The sequence below is a fragment of the Eumetopias jubatus genome, unplaced genomic scaffold (assembly GCF_037043125.1).
Source record: "Eumetopias jubatus isolate StellerSeaLion01/CBP00866 unplaced genomic scaffold, mEumJub1_p1.0 scaffold_1, whole genome shotgun sequence".
Taxonomy (NCBI): Eukaryota; Metazoa; Chordata; class Mammalia; order Carnivora; family Otariidae; genus Eumetopias; species Eumetopias jubatus.
Window position 1 is genome coordinate 68,735,124 of NW_028274807.1, and position 20,421 is coordinate 68,755,544.

General features: G+C 43.0%; 1 protein-coding gene across 12 annotated transcripts in view; it reads left to right on the top strand.

Moving 5' to 3' along the window:
• The window catches only part of KALRN (kalirin RhoGEF kinase), a 694,375-nt gene that overhangs the window by 607,732 nt on the left and 66,222 nt on the right, over positions 1-20,421 (top strand). For 4 of the 12 annotated variants that reach the window (XM_028091298.1, XM_028091299.1, XM_028091300.2 and 1 more), the window contains exons 2-3: positions 15,490-15,773; positions 17,494-17,598. The exons of 6 other annotated variants lie outside the window; for them this stretch is intronic. In XM_028091298.1, the coding sequence (XP_027947099.1) occupies positions 15,490-15,773; positions 17,494-17,598 (389 nt within the window). The remainder of the gene's footprint in view (positions 1-15,489; positions 15,774-17,493; positions 17,599-20,421) is intronic. 2 more of the 12 variants (XM_028091301.2, XM_028091303.2) reach the window with 1 other exon arrangement.

A 20,421-nucleotide genomic window follows, 5' to 3' on the forward strand; every position in this document is an offset into this window, starting at 1 on the left:
ATAATGCCACCTGAAGCTTGGCATGTTAGACCATAGCAGGAGGAATATAGTTGAGAGCTCAGGTGACACATAGGGATTGGAAACACAAGCTAATAGTAGGAAGGGATGAGGTGGCCTTATGTGTGTGTGAGCTGTATATGGAGTATTTTGTCCAGACACCAATCTGAATATCCTGATATTTCCCATTCATCCATATTTGGTAAGATGTTTCTCCCCAAATCCTTAAAGAAGAAGAGGTGATTTTTTTTTTTAAGATTTTATTTATTTATTTGAGAGAGAGAGGTAGAGAGAGCACGAGCAGGGGGGAGGGGCAGAGAGAAAAGCAGACTCTCCACTGGGCAGGGAGCCCAACATGGGGCTCCATCCCAGGACCCTGAGATCATGACCTGAGCCGAAGGCAGACGCTTAACCGACTGAGCCACCCAGGTACCGCAAAGAAAAGGTGATTCTTGTTGGAAAGGTGAATCCAGTTCAGGACAAATTTATCTGTTTGCACAACATGGACCAATCAGGTCATGTTGACCAATTTGTCAATTAAAGTAAAATCATCCCTCACTCCAGCCTCTTTGAAAACCCTCCAATGGTTTCCCATTGCATTTAGGATGAGGTTCCAACTTGCTGTCATGGCCTGCAGGGCTCTGGGTCCAGCTGCCACCTGCCTTCCCCAACTTTGTTTCCTCTCCCACTACCCCTGACCTGTGCCCCAGCCACAAGAACTCTCCTCAGGTACCTTGGACATACCCAACTTTTCTTTCTGCCTTAGGATATCTGCCCAGACTGTACTCTTGGCAGAAGGCTTTAGCCCCATCTTTACATGGCTAGTTCCTTCTTATCATTCGGATCTCAACTTACTCTCAGAGAGACTGTCACCGGCTGCTCACTCTGAAGACAGAATCCAGGCCCTCTACAACTCATTAGCTAGTTTAATTCTCTAAATACTGTTCAGCAGAATTGGAAATTTTATTAAAAACTCCTGTGTTAGTTTATTATCTGACCCCACTCCCACCCCAACTAGAACATCAACTTGGCTTTGTCTCCTTCACTGCTATAGCCCCGCATTGGGAGGGGTACCTGGCACAGAGAGAGCACTCAGGAAGCATCTGCTGAATAAATGACTAATAATACAATATCTTCAAGTATAAATGCTGTGTGAATTGAGCCAACAGGACCTAGCTGTTAAGTAATAAAAGAGTCATCATAATGGGGCCGGGTCTAGGCAGTCTTCTAGGAAAGAGGCACTCTTATGGAAATAGTCTAATTGTGTGTCTTTCCTGCAAAGGATGTCTCCATGGGTATCTGTGGTGCCAGGTGATACCCCATCACAAGCATCGCTGATCGGGAAGCTGGGGGTTCCAGCTCTAGAAAAGAGGAGATGGTCTTGTCACCCCTGAGCAGGCATGGCAAAGTAGCAGCCCTTGGGCCTTTGGTCCCAATGTGTAGTATTTGGCAGCAGAGTGTTTGGATTCTTTTTAAAAATATGAACATTAATGTCTTTAGCTGACTTACACTGTCCATTTTGCCATATGTGCCTCTTCTGACTATCCATGTCCACAGCCTTCTCATGTTGACCTTACCTTGAAGACATCAGAGCTTTGACCCCTGCCCTAGGTGAATACGTACCCTGTTCCCTACAAGTCCATTGAGTACTCTGGATGTTTTTCTTGATTGAAGGGAAGTTAAAATACTGCTGGTAAATCTCAGGAACTAGCTCATGTCTAGAGGACAAGGTGTCAGCTTGTCTTACCTGCACCAAAGGCAGAGTGCTGGCTAAAGGGAATTTCCGGTCCCAATTATGCAAATGAGATACATGGTGTAATTAGGAAGTGACCTTTCTAGGGTCCCATAGTATCATCCGGACTCAACCTCTCTGTCCTGCTCATCATGCACCCAAGGTTTATTATTTGCTACAGCAGTTAAGTAGCCCAGTTCAGTGTCTTCTAGAGTAGAGGCCAGCATTGGAGCTTCTAAGGTTCTCCCTGATCTACTCTCTTAACACCTACTTCTCATTTCTCCCATCTTTAACACTCTCAAGCTTGACTCGAGGGATAGGAAATGCCTTGCCATCTACCAGGATCTTGGAATCATGCCTCCATTCTTCAACCTCTGGCTGTTTTAGCTGGTCATTCCCCATATTCAAGATGCTGTAGCATCCTGCACTGTCATGATGATCTCTCTGTATTTATTGGCAAAATATTGTAGGAATTAACATAGCTGACCAGCATTTCATGGCTCCCCTAAACCCACAGCACCATTTTCAGTGACAATTTCAAGATCTGTAGAAGGGACTCATAGGTCGAGTACAAACCTGACCCCGGATTAGCTTTCAGAGTCCCCATTTAGGACTATGATTTTCACGTGGAAACTTAAGGTTTACTGATAATTGTATGCCCACAAGGCCAAAGTCAACTTTAAACAGCAAGCAAAGCACAACTTGTACAGTTTTTACAATCTAGTTCTAGCCTTTTGCGTGGCCACCATTTTCATTATACATTGTTAAATCTGTTTTCAGTGGAGTAGAAAATTATTGTCCTCTCATAGTCGTGACCAGGAGATTATTTCATGAATGGAATTGGGTATTGTATGTAGGGATGTGTTCAAATATCACATAGAGTTGGGTATTGTATGCAGGAATTGTGTTCAAACATCACTTGCAGTTGATTTGTATCAGAATTTTAAAAACATCAGCACTGAGCAAATATGCAATTTAACTTGATGGATTAGAAAATTGTGCAAGGGACAGACACCTCCTTAACCGAGGGATCAAACTTAACATCACTAGAATTGGATCAAATCAATAGTACGTGTCTCCTTACATGGTACATAATTTTCGGGGCATTCCTGCCAAAAACACACACTAAATATAATCATAAGGCAACATCCAGCAAACCCAGACTGAGGGATGTTTTACAAAATAACTACCTTATGCTCATAAAGATAGCCAAGTCATGAAAGACATGACCTTTTTCTATAAAGGACATCATTTGAACAATTGGCAATATTTGAAGAGAGTAGCAACGTTAAATTCCTGAATTTGCTCATTGTACTGTGGTTATGTAAGAGAACATCCATGTTTTTAGGAAACATACACTGAAGTATTTGGGAATCAAGAAGAATCTTCTTTGTAACTTATTCTCAGAAGGCTCAGAAAAGGGGAGAGCAAGTGAGAGAAAGAGAGAAGAAAAAGCAAGTGGTAAACTGTTAGCATTTGGGAAATCTGGGTGAAGGGTGTATAGAAATTCTTTGTACTACTCTTGCAACTTTCTTCTAAATGCAAAATTATGTCAAAGTAAAAAGTTTGAAAGAAATGAAGCCATGGGCTCATACCTGTGAATCTCATCCCCAGGTAGGCCAGGCAGTGGCTTTTCCTGGCCACCTGCACCCTGAGCATGGAGTCTGTGCTCTGGGTGTGAGAAGGCAGGCCCCAGGAAGCAGGGCGTAAGGGCTTTGCTACATGAAGCACAGGGCAGAGCAATGTAGAATGAGACGTTACTCTTGGTTGGGCAGCTTAGACCTAATTCAGCTTGTTTGTTGCTTTTTTGCAAGCCAAGTAGCAAGGACCCAGAGGAAGGCTCACTTGGCACAGGTGCTTGGGAGAAACAGGACCGTGTTAAGCCTGCAGGGTCTCAAACTATGTTAAGTCCAGGATCCTCTGTACCTTAATACTTTCTTTCCCCCACCCCTCCCCATCCCTGTCAAACACACACAATGTAGTTTTCCCCGAAAAGGACACTGAAAACACAGTCGCTGACCACCAGCCACTTGTTTCTTCCTCCAGGTATGCAGTTTCCGTCTTCTTCCCTCAGGTTCTCTAGGAGAGTTTCCATTGCAACATTTTCAGTTAAGTAGCGCTTAATTACAGTCTTAACCTTTCCAGAGTCACCCCGCTTAACTCTTTCCCTCCGCCTCTATAATTAAGCCTGGCATGGGTTCCTTCAGTTTCGGTTACTATTGAAGGGCATTGTAAGTTGAATCCAGGACAGGTTTCCCCACCTGACTCCTGGGGAAACTCTGAGGTGATAGCACCTAACTTGAAAATACCTAGACTGTAACTTATCTCCTCCTTTGGTGTTCATAAGAGGTTTTGAGTTTGACTGGGATCCCATCCTCAAGAGTGTGATTCACCTTTTGTATTCTAGACTGAGGTAGAATAATCGCCAAGATCGATGCTGACCACGCTGCTTTCTACAACACGTTAATAGACTTCTGTAAATGATCTGTGTCTCCCCTGGGAGAGTCATCCTTTGCATGACGGGTTAATTAGCATAATAAATCTTGCAGTAAAGAAACAGTTAACTTTGTTTAACCCATCTGAATTGCCTGAACAACACAGAACATCTTACAGAACAGGGAAGCACCAGCCTATGTTGGTAGTCTCCTTGCTAAGTTAAAGAGACCAGCACCTCACCAGCATTGGCTTTTTCTTAGAGGTCTCTGGGCCTAATGATACTCAGGCTCCAATGATTTATCTTTCTTTGTCCTTAGCTGTTCATCACTGGCCATTGAATGGCCTCCTCTTTACCCAAAGAGTTGGTGCTGGGGATGCAAAGGTGGAGGACATCTCTGTCCTCAAGGACTTTCCTTAGAGTTAGGGAGGTCAGGGCATGTAAACGAGCATTGTCAGTGCCAAATGAGTGGTACAAGAGGTACTCTCCCAAAAAAAAGGAGAACATGCTGGGCTTAGTCATCCAAGAAGTGCTAGGTAGGCTTTAGACAAGCAGAGAGGCTGCAGAGTGATATGAGCAATGAGGAATGCAACGTGGCTTGTGCAGCAAACTGACTAAGTGCACAATTAGACTGAAGCAGGGGCGGGGTAGTGGTTCATATAAAATAGTCATCTTCAAACATGAGCATACATCGAAATTACTTGGAGGGCTTGTTAAAACACAGAGTGCTGGGCCACCCCCATGGTTTCTGATTCAGTAGCTCCAGAATGGGACCCAGGAATTTGCATTTCTAAACAAGTTCCCAGATGATGCTTCCACTGTTGGTCTGAGGACCACAGTTTGGGAAACTCAGATTATCAAAGAATAGAAGCTCATAGAGCTGGAAAGGTGAGCAGGCCTGTCCATGGAGTAGTTTAAATAGCAGGCTGAGAAGTTAGATTTTATTGATCAAGTGGCTTATACAGACCAATGTAATTGTTCTGATAGCAGAGAGACGTCAAACTGATACGACAAAGAGATTAGATGCAGAGAAATCAGTTGGAGGCTGTTACATAGTTAGAGCCAGTAGTTTTAAAAGATCTGATTTAAGGCATGACAATAGGAATAGAAAGAAAAATATCCATACAGAAGTCTTTGTGAATGAAGAATCTGCTTGCAGGAGATTAAATCTGAAAAGACAGCCTTAGTCATCCTCTGAGAGAATCTTCAATTACATTTGGTAATTTGTTATCATGTTAGTTTGAGCTTTGGGAGTATTACTAGGGTTGAACTTGTTTATGTTCTCACAATCTGAAAAGTGCAAAATGTTACTGTTTTAACATTAGTAACATTTTAAGTGACTAGGTTATGGAGCTCATTTAATCTGCTTAGGAGGGCTGAAAAGGAGGCGGTAAGGAGATGGCTACCCCAGGCTTGGGACTGGGCAGGTGCCCTGGGTCGTGATTTGATGACCTCCTTGTGCTCATGATATCTTTATAGATGAACACCGATCTTAGATGACCTCAGTTCCTGCTGATCTGCTGATTGTTGTTGCAGACATAACATAAGTAGAACATAAGCAGAAACCACTTCTCAAAAGTCTGTGTTTAGGTTTTATATTAACATGGCAATATCCTTTTTTCAGTCTGGATTTGTCCATTTTCACCATGCTCTCTTGTTGGTTATGTTTTGAGCAGTTCAGGAGCCCTTTAGGAGAATTTTCTACACTACACTGTAGAAGAAATGTGCATTCCCTCTCCAGAGCTGTGGACAAGTCTGGGAGAATGAAAAGGGTATATAAATGGAAATAATGTCTAGAATGTTTACTCTTGGAAGAGCAGCAGATATTCTTCCACTGACTTCTGGCGATCTGATATGTCAACTTTCAGAATCCACCCCTGAAATATAGAAAGAATTTTTAGCCCTTGGCTTCCAAAGGCCACCAAAAGGGTAGTGAATCGAGTGAGTCAATGTGGCAACATGTCACAGCAATGGCCTTGCGTGTTTAGAACATGCCTATCTGGGATGGGAGGAAGGCACTGACTCATTGCCCTTCCAGGGCTTTCCTCCCTCTGTCTCCAGCTCAGACAGAATATTACCCAGGGAAAAGTAAGGCCAAGGAGACTATGAAGACAAACAGTTGGAAACAGTCATTTTACCCTCTGTTTCCAAAGGTGTCCTGGTGGGACTGGAAGGCGAGGCACTGAAGGAGCCTGCAGTAGTTGAGTGAGATCTGAACTGAATTAGAATAGAATTCGAAAGAGTTTACCTAGATTGAAGCCTGAGGTACTGGCTTTCCCCGCCCCGCCCCGCCCCCCCGGGGAGATTGTTTAGTCTGTTGGAGAAGACCCTGATATTAAGAGCTGGTGTCCCCATGAGCTCTGAAGATGAAACGAATTCCTGCCCTATGTGGATGCCACTGGATTTGGAATCCCCGTGGCTCAGATCTCTGTACAGTCTACCAGGTAGGGTCAGCATTCTAGGGAAGAGAAGGGGACAAGGGAGTAGAAATGACCTGTCATCTGTCTACTGAGCTCAATACAATGTGCTGTTGAGGCTCAGGGTGATCCTTCATTTTGTACTCTTTGTTTCATGGGGAAAAGCAGACACAAAAGTTCCAAATCCGTAGGGATTTAGATGTAAAAAAAAATTACAAAGACCACATGAAAGTCTGAGTAAAGTGGTGAGATAAAGAACGGTGGGTTGGCAAAGGACTCATCGGAGAAGACGTTCCTGAACTAAGTATAAAAGCAGTATAGGGAGCAGGAGGCAGGGGTGTGGACTATGCATTTGAGACTTGAGTGTTGTCCAAGAGATGGGAGAAGGACTATCCTGAGCCAAGTGGTGTTTGCCAAGTTTAGTCTAAAGTTGTAGTAGGGGCAAATTGCAAGGGCAACAAGTTTTCTAGTGTTCAGAAACAATGTTTCTGGACCCCGCTGCTTCTCCCCCTTTCCCTTGTCCTATTGCTGTCACTGTAGCAGCTTTCTTCCTCCTCTGGCACCAGGTGGTCTAGATACCAGAATGGCCAACCAAATGGTTTGGTGGGAAGCCAGCCATTCCAGGAACTGGTGATGCACAGCCTTAGGACCTCAGCTAAACATGCATCCAGGAGATTGGCTTTCATCAACATTCCACTAAAAGACCTGTCAGAGTCATTATCTTATGCCATGAGAGATATATTGATGCTTACTGTAGGTTTTGTGCTGTCCCTACTTACAAACAATTGGATTTATGTATTTATTACACAAAGAATTTGTATCCTTGACCTTCCCATCATCCCCTTCTCTAGATGTGAGAAAATGTGTATATGATACTTCAATTTCCAGTGTGAGAAAAATGTATATATGATACTTCTATAATGTTTATATTAAGTAAATTATTTATAGAAAGCTGAAGAAAACAGGAGTATTTGGCTTTCTAATCTCTGCAGACAGATGTATTGAAATGCATTTGCCTTATATAGCTCAAGCCATGGAAGGCAATAAGGATGAGTTTATGATTATTCCAGTGTCATTGAAACTAAAGCCAGACAAAAAAACAGGAGGTTAAAGGACTCTTCTGTAAATATCTAGTGGCTTTTAGGAGTCTTTGTGTGATTTCAGCCATTGGAGTCAAAGCTTCCAATAGAGTGTTATAAATACCGGGGGGACATTTATAGACCCATCTAGATAAAACAGGTATGCTTAATATAGAGCAACTAGACTCTGTATCTTTTAGCAATTACATAAATTACAATATGTAAAAGACAGCCTTTGGGATATGATTGAATACCACCATTGAACTCCAGAAGAATGGACTGAAAATGAGTTTTTTGTTCTTGAGTTTTGTCCCTCAAGCCAGTATAGAAAATGGTGGGCCAGCTTAGTGAGTTATGCATTGAGGGTACTCACAAGCCACTGAAAGCTTGGATGACCTTACCCATGCATATGCTCTCTGTGGCCCCAGCCTCGCCCTTTCAAGGACACTGCTCCTAGTCTTTGGGGATGGTAACCCCTCAAAACTAATAGAACTCTCTTCTTGTTTTAAGAGGTATAATCCTTTATTTTCAGCTTACTTTGAGGTCAGTGTGAAGAAGGCTGATGAATCAGTATTTTGTGACTAGAGAAATAGCGGATGGCCATACAGTGGAAGCAGCCAAAGACATTTGACATTTCCTACATATGCATTCTGTGACGACTTGTGCAAAAATGCATTCTGCTTTCAGAATAGTTTTGCAAATTTTACACCAGACTGCAAAGGGTAAAAGCTTTTTTTTCTTTTTTAGGTGTAACATAAAAGTGAAATAAATATGAGTTGAAACTTTTTAAAAAGGAAATTGAATTTATAAATGGGCTATATTAGATATGGCAGATGTCTAGTATATTCAGTTACTACCCATTTGTATACAATTATCTTCTATTTTGGTAGCTAATGAAGGTCTGTCCAAGTAAAGAAGGACAGTTTGACCTAGACAATGGACTTGTTGGGACTGTGCAGTGAGCATACTCTCATGGGCTTTGTTCCGCTTTGACTCTTCACATCAAGCAGACAGCTCTCATCTCCTGTACTGCTTAGAAACATGCTACTGTGATGAAAATACCTGAAATTATGGAGCCCTTGCCCCAAGGCTGAAACTGATAACACTGACATGTTTATTCTAACCCCATGATGGTATTTGAGACCCTAATCTCAACAGTTGTTCAGTTGCCTGGTCATAAAATCCATCTGAAGCTCCCATTCTGAGAGACACCCTATAGATAAGGAGGCATGTGTCATTTCCAGGGAATAGCCTGTGCTGCTTAAACTTCCAAATAGCGGGAGAAGTAGACAACCATGGCCAAGTAACCCAAGGATATGGCCACCTTATTCTCGGACAAGATTTCAGGCACTGGTCATAAGAGTGGCTCCCTGAAATTAGAGGGGAAAATGACCCAGAATGGCAGCTGGTAGCATTAAGTGTTTCTTTGCTTTTAGGAGGGCATGAATCTTTGAAGCTAAAAATGGCCTTAAATCATTTAGTCTAGGCTTTAAAAGAACATAAGATAGAATGAAGGAACAGAGTTTATACAGAATAAACTCAAAGCCATGGAATTAAGGGAGCTTTTTCTGGATTTATTGATTTTTATTTAACTCACATCTTGTTTCTGTGGGTTTATAAGTGCTCTAAGTACTTTAAAAATATTAACTCCTTAATCCTAATAGCAATCCTATTGGGTAGACACTAATATTATCTTCAGTTACTGATGAGGAAACTGAGATACAGAGAGGTTAAGTAAATGGACCAGAGTCACACAGCTGGCCAGAGGTGGAGCCAGGCTTTGAGCGTATCCTGTCTCATCCATCTGAGCACTGCCCAGCTTGTTAGTGGCATAGCAGGGCCAGAAGCCAGCTCACCTCTTTGTTGCAATCCACTGACTAGGCACCAGTGGGTTGTTCTGAGGTCATTTAAGCAAGGCAGGCAGATTAGGCCAGGAGGGTTTCTCTTTTAATCAACTGCAACAAAGTATCATGAAGAGATGAGTGTTGAGGTCAAGAATTCTCTAGTCATTGACTAAGCCTTGGAACGTGTTGTGTGACCAAGCAGCGTGTCTTTGCAGGTATTAAAAGGGAAATCAGGTGGGTTAGAGAGGTGGCTTGGGAATTGAAGAAAGTAGGGATAAAAAACAGTGTGTGAGTCTGCTGATGGATAAGTATTGGTTGTCTGTTGGTTTATTTATTTACATTTTCTTGATTTCATTAGTATCTTGTTTTTACTCCCGTGACCAATCAGGTAAGCTGTGCCACTCAGAGCCCGTGAAGTTGGACCTTCAACCTCAGAGATTCCCCTGACAAATTTCCTATTTTCCCAGTTTGTGGCTGAGATACCAATTATAGGATGCGTTTCCTACTGATCTAGAGGCACTGGTTTTTACCTTTTTGTTTCTTCTTCTTGAGACATTCTGCTTTAATCTCAATTTATTTCCTTAAAGTATTTCCATAGTAGCTGCACCAGTTTGCATCCCCACCAACCCAGGTGCACAAGGGTTTCCTTTTCTCCACATCCTCACCAACACTTATTATCTCTTATCTTTTTGAGACTAGCCATTGTAACAGATGCGAGATGATATCTCATTGTGGTTTTAATTTGCATTTCCCTGATGATTCGTGATGTTAAGCATCTTTTCATGTACCTGTTGACCAATCTGTCTGGAAAAAGGTCTATTCAGATCCTCTGCCCATTTATTTAATCAGGTTGTTTGTCTGCTATTGAGTTGTATGAGTTCTTTATATATGTTGGATATTAATCCCCTATCTGATACATGATTTGCAAATTTTCTCCCATTTGGTAGATTGCTTTTTCATTTCGTTGATCATTACAAAAGATGAAAGAAGTTGTGTATACAGTTGGTGGGAGTAAATCAGAGTGCAATCTGGCAGTAACTAGTGAAGGTGGCAAGGTGTCTTCTGTAAAGCCCAGCAGGTCTACCTTGAGATATGTGCTCTGGATGCTTCTTTAAGAGTTTAGAGCAGTGTGTGTTCTCCTCGGTGTGTGATTTGCACATTGTAAAGATTTGTCAGCCATTTATTTCCAGTTCACAGGGAGATATAGGTACAGAAAGTGAGAATAAGTATTTAGAAGCTTTTATAGCAATTTGATACTTCCACCACATCTAAGAGTGTGACTTTGTATTTTATAAAAGTATTGATCTGAAACAGATTGGAAATAAGAAAAACGGGTCTTTGACTCCCTGACCACAGATAGTTTGGGAAACACTGCCCTGGAGGAATTCTCACAAATAAACAGAGACCTGTACAGGACTGCTTCAAATAAGTGTGTGTGTGTGTGTGTGTGTGTGTAACAACCTAAATATCCATCCTAAGGAAAATGTGTTACAAACATTATGATATGTCCTATGAAAGAATATTATTCAACAATTAAAATGAACTAGATCTACATGACTGAACATGGATAAATCTCAGATAATTTTGAATTAATGAGCATGTTGCAAAATGATACCTATATTATGATAATTATGTAAAATTTTAAAAACACAAAATAATACTATATTTCCATACAAAGTAAATGGCTAACAACATGGATGGGAAAGATGCACACCAGCTTCAGAAGAGAATTTAACTCTGGGAAGGGAAAATGGTGGATAGGATTGTGAATGGGTGAAAAAAATTTAAAGGGGCGCCTGGGTGGCTCAGTTGGTTAAGCGACTGCCTTCGGCTCAGGTCATGATCCTGGAGTCCCGGGATCAAGTCCCACATCGGGCTCCCTGCTCAGCAGGGAGTCTGCTTCTCCCTCTGACCCTCTTCTCTCTCGTGCTCTCTCTCTCTCATTCTCTCTCTCTCAAATAAATAAATAAAATCTTAAAAAAAAAAGAAAAAAATGTAAAGCTTCAACTGTATATATAATCTTTTATATTTTTTTAAAAGCTGAAGCAAATATTGGCAAAAAAAAGTTTACATTTATCATATCTAGAGTGGTGGGTACCTGGTTTGTTACATTTTTTCTACATTTTTCTCTATCTTAAAAGTATCTCCTAGTAAAACCAGCCTCAGAATATGATTTTTTTCTGATCCAGAAAGCAAGTTGAACATACTGGAACATCTGGGGAGCTTGATTACCTACAATGCCCAGGGACACATTTGTCTTCCCAGTGACTTAAAACCAGATATTAGCTGTATGTGCAGCTTCTGTGCCTCAGGACTATAGAGGAAACGTTAGTTCAGAGCCCTGGGGCAGATGTAGAGATGCCTGGATTCTGGTCCTGGCTTTGTGACTAATTCATTTGTAACAATGGATTTCTCATATTTAAACCTTCATTGCCTTGTCCTTAAAATTAGACTGAGACTGTTTTCAACATTGAAATTTTATAACTTATATACATTATATATAAACATATATTTGAAATGTTAAATAGACTGGCAGTTTGATGCTCCTTTTACAATAATCATAGAGGCTAAAGCAATACATGGAATAAATGCAGATGTAGGAATAAGATTAATATATGTGCAGTGGATGGGGCACCTGAGTGGCTCAGTCAGTTAAGCATCTGCCTTCGGCCCAAGTAGTGATCTCAGGGTCCTGGGATCGATCCCTACGTCAGGGTCCCTGGTCAGCAGGGAGTCTGCTTCTCCCTCTCCCTTTGCCCCTGACCTTCCCCCCACCCATTTATTCTCTCTCTCTCTAAAATAAATAAAAATTTTAAGAGTAAGGAGTAAGATCTGAGTTTAATTCTTGCCTCCCTGCCATTCACCAACTATGATCCTTGGTTTCCTGAAATACTGATCTTCTATTTCCTATGACAAGAATCATAATAAATAGCTTCTGCCTCAGCGTGGAAAGGTTTGAGAGCAGTCTTATTGTTGCAGTTGTTACAAATCAGTTACTTAACTTTTATGCCTGGAAAGGTACTATAATAAAATCTCAAACAGCTAATTGCAGTCATCCTCCAAAAATGGGATGAGCATAGCATGCCAAGTGTTCTTTAAAGCAGTAATAAACTACAAATTTTCTAAACTAAATGGTGCCACATTCTCTAAAAGCATGCATTCAAAGTAATTTAGTAAATTTCTCATCTCAAGAATAAAGATTGTAACTATGTGAGGTAATGAATGTTAACTAAACTTATTGCAGTGATCATTTCACAATATATACAAATATCAAATCATTATGTTGTACACCTTGAACTAATACAATGTTATATGTCAATTATATCAAAACCGGAAAATAAAAACACAAATAAAAAACAACAAAGTGATTTAGAAATGGTTTTGTCTGAATTTGGGACCCTAATTAGATGAATTATAGATTGTTTCCAACACTTGAATTCTCTTTTATGTGGGCTGCGATTGAATGGCCCTAATTGTTTACACAGAATAAACTTGAAACAACAAAAGTGAGAACATGCTTGATTTTTAATTTGTACTTTGTAATTTGCACTCTTGGCATTCATTTATACAGAATGCCCCAAAGCAGAACCATATGACAACAGGGAAGGACAGTCAAGATTTGCATTTGTGAATCTCGAAATCAGGCTATGTTTTGTGATGGAACAGAGAATTTGGACCAGGGCACAGTTAATGTGGTTGGGCCTCTAGTTCTGCTGACACAGTATGTGCTGATTAAGTTTTGAAGGCTTGGTTTTATAGAGCCATGTGGTATCCCAGGGGTCTGGTGAATGAAAAGCTTTTGCAGCCTATCAGCAGAAAGATAAGAGAAAAGCCCTGGTTCTACTACCAGTGTGGGGAGATGTTGATCACCCAGGCTTCTGAGAACAGGAGTTTGACCCACACCAAACACTTCAGAAATAATGTCAACATACCCAGGACCACAGCCAGCAAGGAATTCCCTGAGATAAGATTATAGTGTTGTCCTTAAAGGGATGCTAACCAAGTCAGTGGATCCCCAAATATTCCCTGAGCAGAGCAACCCTGTAAATTATCCTTTTTACCAGGGGACTTTAGGACCTCAGTGTTTGGGCTTCTAGATGCAAACATTGAGGTCTTGTTTTCCAAGGTACACACAAAACTCTAGCAGCGTCAAAGTCAGTCCCCACAGGGTCAAGAGCCTGAGCTTGGGGCCCTCAAGATCTGCCAGTTGTAGAAGCTGGAGACAGCTCTTTGTTGGCAAAAGTGTTCATTCACCTGCCTTTGGGATTTTGTTTTTTCTCTACTGGCTATGTCTAGGCCAGAGGGCCTCTAAATCCAGGTTTGTCCTCAAGGCCAGGCCTAGGATACAGTCATTATAGGAAAAGGTGATTCAGTCTTTGAGAGGAATAGGTATGAAAAACCACTTCAGTAATTTATTTCAATACCTAGTCATGTGTTTGGTTTAAATATCAGTATGCAAACTGGCACAGGGGCAGTGGACCCATGAGGGGTCAAGGAATTCTCCCAAGACCATTTTGGTAATGAGAAGTAGCAGATACAGAGAGGTAACTCACCTTTGATTTATCATCCAGATGCTTCTTGCTTTGGAATGCCTCACATTCGTTCCTCTGTACCCCAGTGTGCCACCCTAGTGTGGCCTTCTGGTTCTGACCCCTCCTTCCCAGGGCTATGCTGTATATAGTGACCAGATTAATTAACAACAACAACAAAAAAAAAAACCCTTTTATTGTGTCATTTCCCAGGATAGTCTCACAATAAAGGTCAGACACTTCTAGTTTATTATTAAATGTCCTCACTAATCTTTCTATCCAGTTTCTCTTTCTCCATCAAAACTTTACTTCATGCAGAGGATCTCCTTATGGGCTGTGTTAACTTATTTTTCAATATTCATGCTTTGGGTCCTGCTGTCTCTCCTTGTGTAGTTCCCTCTCCCCTTCTCTTCTACTCAGACACATCTCTTCCATTAAACTCTTTCAGACCAATCCCGCCTACACTGATCTGACCTTCCTCTGAACTCTGCTGGCTTATCACCTAGAGTCCATACCAGCCCTGTGGCAGTTAATCACATTCTCTGTGAATTTGGCATTGTTTTGCATGCTCTGTCTTGATCTTTCACTCTTCTCTTTCTTTGCATCTGTGTGTGTTTGGATGTGTTTGTGTAGCTAGATAAGGGGTCTTTGAAAATAAAACCTAGGTCTTAAATGTCTTTAAAATATACAACCTGGGGTGGGAGGGATGGGGTGGCTGGGTGATAGACATTGGGGCGGGTATGTGCTATGGTGAGCGCTGTGAATTGTGCAAGACTGTTGAATCACAGATCTGTACTTCTGAAACAAATAATGCAACATATGTTAAGAAAAAAGAAAAAGAAGAAGATAGCAGGAGGGGAAGAATGAAAGGGAGTAAGTCGGAGGGGGAGACGAACCATGAGAGACGATGGACTCTGAGAAACAAACTGAGGGTTCTAGAGGGGAGGGGGGTGGGGGGATGGGTTAGCCTGATGATGGGTATTAAAGAGGGCACATTCTGCGTGGAGCACTGGGTGTTATGCACAAACAATGAATCATGGAACACTACATGTAAAACTAATGATGTAATGTATGGTGATTAACATAACAATAAAAAATAAAAATAAATAAAATAAAATATACAACCTAATAGATGCCCCATGACATTGTTACTGGTTGGTAATTCTTGCTTAGGATCTTGATTTTTTTTCCATGAAGGTAGGAGTCTTTGTCTTCTGTTCACTCCGATATCCACGGCTCCCAGAGCAGTGCCTTGCACATTAAAAATTGAGTGAGGGTCAGCTGTTAACCTCTAGAGAGGGCTGCCTTGACCAGGGTCTGCAGCTGGCCTTGACATTCTGCCTTGTGTTCCAGCTTCCTGAGGATAGAACTGTCTTACTCCCAGCCGCACTCCCCGCCCCCCGTCGCCCCTTAACTGCCTCTGACATTGGCTGTGTCGGTCTGTTCTTTCTCCTCAGATGCATACTCTCATTCCTCAAGTGAAAACGGAGGCAAGTCTGAGTCAGTGGCCAACCTGCAGTCTCAGCCCTCCCTGAACTCCATCCACAGCTCCCCTGGGCCCAAGCGTTCCACCAACACCCTTAAGAAGTGGCTGACCAGTCCCGTGCGCCGGCTCAACAGTGGAAAAGCAGATGGAAACATCAAGAAGCAGAAGAAAGTACGAGATGGCCGGAAGAGCTTCGACCTGGGATCTCCCAAGCCTGGGGATGAGACGACCCCTCAGGGAGACAGTGCCGATGAGGTAATTACATGTGGCCCTGGAGCCTCCATCAGGAGGGGGCTTCTGACCTACATCCTTCCTGGAGTTTTGTGAGGCCTCTTTCCCTGGGTTCTGTAAACCTGCCAGTCTCTAGTCCCCAGTAGCTTGTGTTCTTGAGCCCAAGTGATCTGAGTTTTTGTACTAACAAGACCTTACCAGTCTGATGTGTGATCAATTCGGAGACTGACTAGCACCTAGAATTTCCAGCAGATAGACAACATTTTGCCAGATTTGGAGATAGGGGCCTGGGCCTGAGGGGAGCCATTTGGTCACCTAATCCCCTGCTTCTACTAAGGATTACATCAAAACCTGCTAGTTGAGAATAAGAATAAAAGAAGGTAGACCGTTTCCCTTGGAAGGAGAAGCCCATGTTGGGAGACTAGCTGTTTTCAAGTATCTAGACCAGTGCCACATATAAATGGAGTAGACAACTCCAGGTTGCTCCAGAGGGGAGAATTATGACTAACAGGTGAAGGTTTACAGAAGGCAAGATTGCAGCTCAAAGAGGAACTTTAATGGAGGTCAGCTAGTGATGAGTGAGCTGCCATGAAAGCGAATAGACACCCGTGCTAAAAGGGGCCGGGACGCCATATGAACTCACATAGCAGTCGGAGAGATCCCTGTATTAGCTGAGAGGTCAGACTGGGTGACCTCTGAAGTCCCTTTGAAAGCTGAGATTCTGTAATCAAAATACAGTGGGTGTGTTTTAGTTGGGGGAATGAGAGCTGTTTTTTTTCTGGCCAATTAACCTGCTCTATTTGCTGATGTGGCTAAGTGATTCTTCCTGCTATGTAACCAGACTCTGTAATTTTATGCTATCTGCCATTTCTCCCTCTGAGAATGACAGTAGAGCCTGGTGATACTCAGATTGTGGCTTAATAGTCCTTCAAAAGCTTAAAAAGTTAGGTTTTCTCAGGTGCCTGGGTGGCTCAGATGGTTAAGCGTCTGCTTTCGGTTCTGGTCATGATTCCCCGGGTCCTGGGATCGAGTCCTGCATTGGGCTCCCTGCTCGGCGGGGAGCCTGCTTCTCTCTGCCTCTGCCTCTCTCTCTCTCTCTCTCCCTGTTGTCATGAATAAATAAATAAAATCTTTAAAAAAAAAAAGAATTTCATGGACATAGCAGCTTATCCATGGAAGTAAAACTGAAGGCATGTAATAAATAAAGAACCATTTTTTTTAAAGATTTTATTTATTTATTTGAGAGAGAGAGAATGAGAGAGAGAGAGCACGAGAGGGAAGAGGGTCAGAGGGAGAAGCAGACTCCCTGCCGAGCAGGGAGCCCGATGCGGGACTCGATCCTGGGACTCCAGGACCATGACCTGAGCCGAAGGCAGTCGCTTAACCAACTGAGCCACCCAGGCGCCCAATAAAGAACCATTTTTAAAAAAAGTTAGGTTTTCTCTGACCACTCTCAGCTTTTTCTTTTCCTGACTGATTAACGAGGTAAATGTTTCTCGTGTGTGTGTGTGTGTGTGTGTGTGTGTGTGTGTGTGTTCCCCATTTGAACCTCACTGTCATTTGAGATAAAAAGGTGCACCCATTCCACAGAGGAGGACGGTGAGGCTGAAAAAATAAGGATATGGTGAGGAAGGAGGGTATCTAACATGCTGCTTTTTAAAAAAAATTCTAAGTCCTGACCCATTGGTATCTTTAACTGTATGAAATATAGGACTGAAGGACTAATGCTGCTCATTTGTTCTAGAAGAACAAGAAAGGTTGGGGCGAGGATGAGCCAGATGAAGAGTCACACACCCCCCTCCCTCCTCCTATGAAGATCTTTGACAATGACCCTACACAGGACGAGATGGTAGGACTTCTTTACTTTCTCACTTGAAAGAACAATGTATAACACATGTGATTTTGTCTTGTGTGTGTGATGAGGGTGGTAATACTGTCTCTCACTTGTTATCTCCCCGAATCCGTAGTGATGCAGATTCCATCTAGATTTGGTAGGTGCCCCCTCCCCCCGCCCTGGAGGTCTGACTTCAATCTGGGCAGTGTAGGGACGCCTGCAGAAGTCCCAGAGTGGGAATCTGTCTGGTGTCTTGTCCTGTTGATGAAGGATAATGACTCTGTCTTTGGAAGCTGCAGATCCTAAAAGGAACTATTTGTCTCAAAAGGAGTCTGAGGCCGTTCCAGGCTGAGATCACTTTGTTGTACCTGACTTCTGAACTGTGTTTTAGCTGATTGTTTTCCCTATACTGAACTCTAAAATCCAAGTAACAGTAGCTTCCGGTCAAGCCCAAATTCTGCAATCACCACAGGAGGGATGGAGACACTGCTAAGGGGGAGTTGCTGACAAAGGTGGGAAGACCTAAGTGCAGGTTGCCGCGTGCTTGGTCTTGCAAAAATCCCTGCCTCGTGAGCACTCAGAGGCTCACCGGGGCCTGAAGCATAGATGTGTACGTGGCCTTGAATCGCCAAGCGATCACCCTGTTTGCTCTAGAGGTCAGCTTGGATGTGTGGCCTGGTACCGGCCAAGGCTCAGGGCTGCTTGAACTGCACGCCCTGTCGCTCATTTTCCTAGCAAACCCTGCTTTCACCTCTGTGTTTTTCCTGCCTTCTCTTCGTGTCGCTGTCCCCTTGGACTCTGCAGGTTTTAACTGTCCTTTACATTTTCTTTTCAGAGTGGTTTGTAGTGGTGGTGGTGGCTTAGCCGTCCCTCCGGGGTCTCCCTGTGTTCCATGCTGCACCGCCTTGCCGTGGCACGGCCCCCTCTGAGGCCGTGGGGCCAGCAGAGGCGGGGAACACATCTTCATACCACCCCCCGGGGATACAGTTCAGAAAGTCCTGCTTGCAGATGCTTCAGCATGTCTGGTGACATCCCCGTCCTTGTGTGCATTCCCTCTGCTTTGTATTTGGATCATGAGCCCACAGACATTAGTTGGGGTCTCCCAGGGTGCCACGCGAGAGGGAGAGACTCTAGAGACAGGATGATGATGAAGATGCCCCCTCTGTGACGGTGATGGTGGTGGCCCTGACTCTTAACTGTTGGAAGGGCAAGTAGCAGGAAGCACGGTACGATGTCCATCCTGGGTTCCCAGGAGCAGAAGTGCCCGCACTCCACACTGAGGTCAGCACCGGAGCCAGTCTGCGGTGTTCCCAGAGGCCTAGCCTTGTAAAATGTTCTACGAACAGTGACAGCATGTGTGGGGCGGAGGACGCTCCGGTCACAGTATCGGCCCTCCCACGCGGCCCTCCGCACGGAGGTGCCAGCCGGCATCCGAAAAGTAAAGGTCATGAACCTTCCCCCTCGAATTCCCTCAAACACAGCTTGTTTTGGGGAAGAGGATGTTATGCTGTTTCTGGATAATTTGTAACTGAAAAGGCGGACTCACCCCAGACATTTGTGTGGCTTTTTGTTAGCCAGAAAGGGGACAGATGGCAACGGTCCCTTTTTAGACACATTCACCCTCCTCAGCCCTGCCTGTTTGATTTCTGTGCATTTGTTTTTCTGAAATATTTGGGGAGCCTCAGAACTTCTAGCAATTGGAGTTGAACTTATTAAAATAAGTTTTTACAACAGTCTATAAGGAAGTTTTTAGTCTACCTACTGTAATGTTATACAACCTCCTTGATTCTTCATGTTCCCTTCTACTGTTTGTTCATATGCATGTGTGTTTTATTTTTATAATTGTAATATGCACTTGATATGCTCAATGTTTTATTTAATTTTTTTTAAATCTTATTAATTTTATCTTCATAACTACAATTTTAATAGCTGGGGAGTATTTCCCTTATTTGATGTATCATAATTTGCTTGACCAGTCTGTTTTGGGATATCCTGGGTTGTTTCCAGTTTTTGCTACTCTAGATAACACGGCTGCAGATCGCTTTGTACATACAGCATTTGTTCTTTGGACTTCTGTCCTTGGGATAAGTTCCCAGGGGTGGGATTACTAAATCAAAAAGTTGATAGCTTGGATTTCCAAACAGACTTAAGCTCCTTTCCTACATTCCCCAGAAGAGAAAAAAGAGTGTTGTTATATCTCTCTTAATTATCATTTGACTTTGTTTTACCCCATCTCAGAAGCAAAGACCTAAAGTAACTCTTAAATTAGAAAAGTAGCTTCTTTTTGAAACTCTTCCCCCTAACATAAGGGACAAACTTGAAGACAGAGCATGGCCAGGACATTCAGCTTTTTATCCCTGCGGTGATTAGTGTCAAAGACCAAAAGAGCATGTGCCCTGGGCCCTGGGAGCACGGTTGCCCTCTGCTTGGCTATGCCAGGAGGGAAAGCTCATATGTGCATGCAGTGAACCATTTCTCTCCCAATTTCTTCTCAAGTAGGAGAAGGAAAATAAAAACCACCATCCCTCCATGAGTAGGATTCCCCAAACCATCGACCAAACAGCCACATGAACTAGTCAGTCCTTCTTGCTGATACAAGTGGATGGGGTCCTTGGCTTGAGCCTCCTTTCACTGTGAATAGGATAGTCTCTGGTGACTCCGACATGAAATACACAACTCCTTGCTAAAACCATTTATTACATCCAGGTGTTTCAGTTCAGGGGCTTTAGGACAAACAGCTATGTTTGTGGAGGTGTGTGTGTATGTGTGGTGTGTGTGTGTGTGTGTGTGTGTGTACACACATGTGAGTGGGCAGGGGGTTTCTAGCTTCCTGGTCTT